The sequence below is a fragment of the Geospiza fortis genome, unplaced genomic scaffold, assembly GCF_000277835.1.
Source record: "Geospiza fortis unplaced genomic scaffold, GeoFor_1.0 scaffold102, whole genome shotgun sequence".
NCBI lineage: Eukaryota > Metazoa > Chordata > Aves > Passeriformes > Thraupidae > Geospiza > Geospiza fortis.
The window spans coordinates 1,293,127-1,296,789 of record NW_005054373.1 but is presented as its reverse complement, the minus strand read 5'-3'; the positions used below and the strand labels follow the sequence as shown (position 1 = coordinate 1,296,789).

The window sequence follows — 3,663 nt, the reverse complement described above, 5'->3', positions numbered from 1 at the left end:
CTGTCCCTCCATCCTTGTCCCCAGTCCCTCTCCAGCTCTCCTGGAGCCCCTTTAGGGGCCCTGAGCTCTCCCTGGAGCCTTCTCCTCTCCAGGTGAGCACCCCCAGCTCTCCCAGCCTGGCTCCAGGGCAGAGTTTTCCCAGCTTTTGGAGCAGCTCCCTGGGCTCTCTCCAGCAGCTCCACATCCTCCTGGTGCTGTGGGTGCTTCACCCCAATATTGGGATGCTGCAGAAAGGGAACGGGACCACCAGGACCCCTCATCCTTTTGGGATGCCCAGCAAAACCCCAGCTGGGGCCCTTCCCCTCTGAGGCGCTGGGTACCGGAGTGGGACAGGGCCACGGGGAAGGACAGAGCTCCTGGGAAGGACAAACGGGCCGGGGCAGCAGCCGGGGCTGGCGAGCGCGGGGCTGGGCCAGACGGGGAGCAAATGGAGCGCCTACACCACTGAGCAAAGCGCGTGGAGCGCTTACAAGGAGGAGCAAAGGGCTCAGAGCGCTTACAACAGGGAGAAGAGTGCATGGGGGGCTTACAACAGAGAGCAAAGCGCATGGAGCACTTACACTATGGAGCAAAGCGCTTGGAGCGCTTACACCACAGAGCAAAGCCCACGGAGGACAACACAACACAGCAAAGCGCATGTAGCGCTTACAATGGGGAGCAAAGTGTGCGGAGTGCTTACACCATGGAGCAAAGTGCACAGAACACTTACACCGTGGAGCAAAGCGCTCAGAGCACTTACACAATGGAGCAAAGCATACAGAGTGCTTTCACCACAGAGCAAAGAGCGCGCAGTGCTTACACCAGAGAGCAAAGCACTCAGAGCGCTTACACCATGGAGCAAAGCGCTTGGAGCACTTACACCAGGGAGCAAAGTGCTCAGAATGCTTACAATGGGGAACAAAGCACACGCAGCCCTTACATCATGGAGCAAAGCGCTTGGAAAGCTTACACCAAAGTGCATGGAGTGCTTACACCATGGAGCAAAGCGCTCAGAATGCTTACACCATGGAGCAAAGCACACACACAGCCCTTACACCATGGAGCAAAGCGTGCACAGCCCTTACACCAGGGAGCAAAGCGCATGCAGCCCTTACACCATGGAGCAAAGTGCTCAGAATGCTTACACCACGGAGCAAAGCGTGCACAGCCCTTACACCAGGGAGCAAAGCGCATGCAGCCCTTACACCATGGAGCAAAGCGCGCACAGCCCTTACACCAGGGAGCAAAGCGCATGCAGCCCTTACACCATGGAGCAAAGCGCTCACAATGCTTACACCACGGAGCAAAGCGCTCAGAATGCTTACACCATGGAGCAAAGCACACACACAGCCCTTACACCATGGAGCAAAGCGTGCACAGCCCTTACACCAGGGAGCAAAGCGCATGCAGCCCTTACACCATGGAGCAAAGTGCTCAGAATGCTTACACCACGGAGCAAAGCGTGCACAGCCCTTACACCAGGGAGCAAAGCGCATGCAGCCCTTACACCATGGAGCAAAGCGCGCACAGCCCTTACACCAGGGAGCAAAGTGCTCAGAATGCTTACACCACGGAGCAAAGCACACACACAGCCCTTACACCAGGGAGCAGAGCCCGCGGAGGAGAAGCGGAAGGCCCGGGGGGTTTTGCAATGTGTCAATCACGGCCCCAGCGGTGACCGCAAACCCCAGCGCTGCCACGGTGGGATGGGGACAGGGACAGGGCTGGGGACAGGGACATCTGACCCCAGGAGCAGCCCCAGGGCTCATCCGGGCCTGGGGGGTGTGGGTTGAGCTTTGGGGTGGGTCAAGGTCCTTTTGGCTTCCCCAGGGTGGATTTGGTGCCTCTTCCCAGCCTGGGGACACGTTGGGATGCACCAGGCGTGGAGCTGTGGGTGAGGTGATGCGTGGAAAGCCTGGGGGTCACCCCAGCACAGAATTATCCCTGTGCCCATCCTGCTCTGCCCCTTTCCTTCCTTAAATAATCCAATTTTCCAACCTCCTTTGCTGGAGGGTGGTCCAGGGTGTTGGGCTGCCTGAACCTGATGGAGATGGGGCAATCCCTGGCGCTCTGGCTGCAGGATTTCCTCCCCCATATCTTGCTAAGAAAGGAAAAAAAAAAACCCGCCCCAACCCCCAGATGAAAAGGATCTAAATTAAGCTCCGAGCAGGGAGGATCGAGGAAGCGATGTTTTAAGGAGAGGAAAGTAATCTGACCTAGGCCAGCAGGCAGCAGATGATTTATGGGGTATTAGAAGGACAGGGAGGAAATAACTCATTGATGAGAGTGGCTTTGTCACTGCACGTCTTCCTGGTGGAGTTTGGGGCTCCCTGGCTCCGTTTTGGGGGGCTCCTGAATATTTGAGTTGTCCCCACAGCCTGGCCTGTCCTGTGGGATTGAGAGGAAATCAGTGGGATGGGGTGGATGCACTCATCCATTGCAGTGGAGCAAACCCCAAAGCGGTTTTCAGCTTTCTTCTCCCCTCAAGGTCAACTGAGGAAGGAAAAAAAAAGAGAGAGAAATGGAGGATTTTGTGATTCTTGGAGGTGTTTCGTGACTGTTTTATTTTGGATTGCAGGACATGACCTATCTGTGTATCTCAGCCTCGGATTCATCCAGTCAAAACCTGTAAGTGATTTCCCATCCTTTTTTCTTGTCAGCAGTTGGTCAATAAAAGCTCAGGTTGTGCAGGATGAAGGTTTAGTCCATTCATGCTGTGAAATTTCTCATAACCCCTGAGTTTCCCAGAAGCTGGGGCTCATTTTTATGTGGTAAATAACATTTTAGGGCTTAAAATCTATTTTTAATGTGTGCTTGCAGTCAGGAAATGTGATTTTTTTGTCGAGTTTCAGAGCTATTCCACTGGGCAGGATTGAAAACTGGAGTGTTAGAAAGATGATTTGTGTCAGTCCTCCAGGCATTTTTTTTAAAGATAAATTTATTAAAATATAAATTATTTTTGCCATATAAAGCAATGATCCACCCTCATAACTCTTGGAATGCTGTTTTGGAGATGAAGCTGCTGAGAGGAGCTGGGAGAAATTCCCAGGATTTTGTGGGATGCTGCTGCTTTGGGTGACGAGCACCAATAAATCATCAATTTGCACCAGCAAATTGGCAAATCCAGGGGGATTTTTCCCTCCAATCAAACCCTAAAAAGCATCAAAACTTAATTTCCAAGCCCCTGCCTGTGGAGGTGCTGGTTTTTCCAGCATCCTTGGCAGCAGCCGTGCCTGGGGGTGGAATCCTGCTTGCTCATGCTCTGGCTGAGCGGAAAGAGAAGCTTTACAAGAAAACCCTGCCTCAGCAAGAACTGGGATTTTTTGGTTGTTATTTTTTCCCCCTTCGCTCATTTCTTTGCGCTCGTGGCGTGTCTACGAAAGGGAAAAAAAAAATTTAAAAAAGGGGAAAAAAAAAAAAAAGAAGATAAGGCTGCCTGCAGGAAGGAAGAGTTATTCAAGAAACTATTTTCTGCTTGTCAGTTTATGCCTTGGATTTCACAATGCTGGTGAACTTTGTGTCCTGCTTGTGACTGGAGAGCTCAGCACTAATTCCACTGCCTGATCCCACGCTTGGAACAGCACAGGCAGAGCTTTCCCTGTGGGAAAAACACCCGTGGAGTGGGTGAGGATGGATGGGGGAGCCCAATTCCTTTGGGATATTGGGATAGGGATGCAGGATGGA

At 52.6% G+C, this 3,663-nt stretch overlaps 1 protein-coding gene across 1 annotated transcript in view; it reads left to right on the top strand.

Annotated features, from left to right (window-relative positions):
• LOC102033675 (dual specificity protein phosphatase 22-A-like) overlaps window positions 1-3,663 on the top strand; it is a 17,313-nt gene that overhangs the window by 3,287 nt on the left and 10,363 nt on the right. Inside the window, exon 4 of the mRNA XM_005424800.1 lies at window positions 2,558-2,607. Coding sequence (XP_005424857.1) covers window positions 2,558-2,607 — 50 coding nt within the window. The remainder of the gene's footprint in view (window positions 1-2,557; window positions 2,608-3,663) is intronic.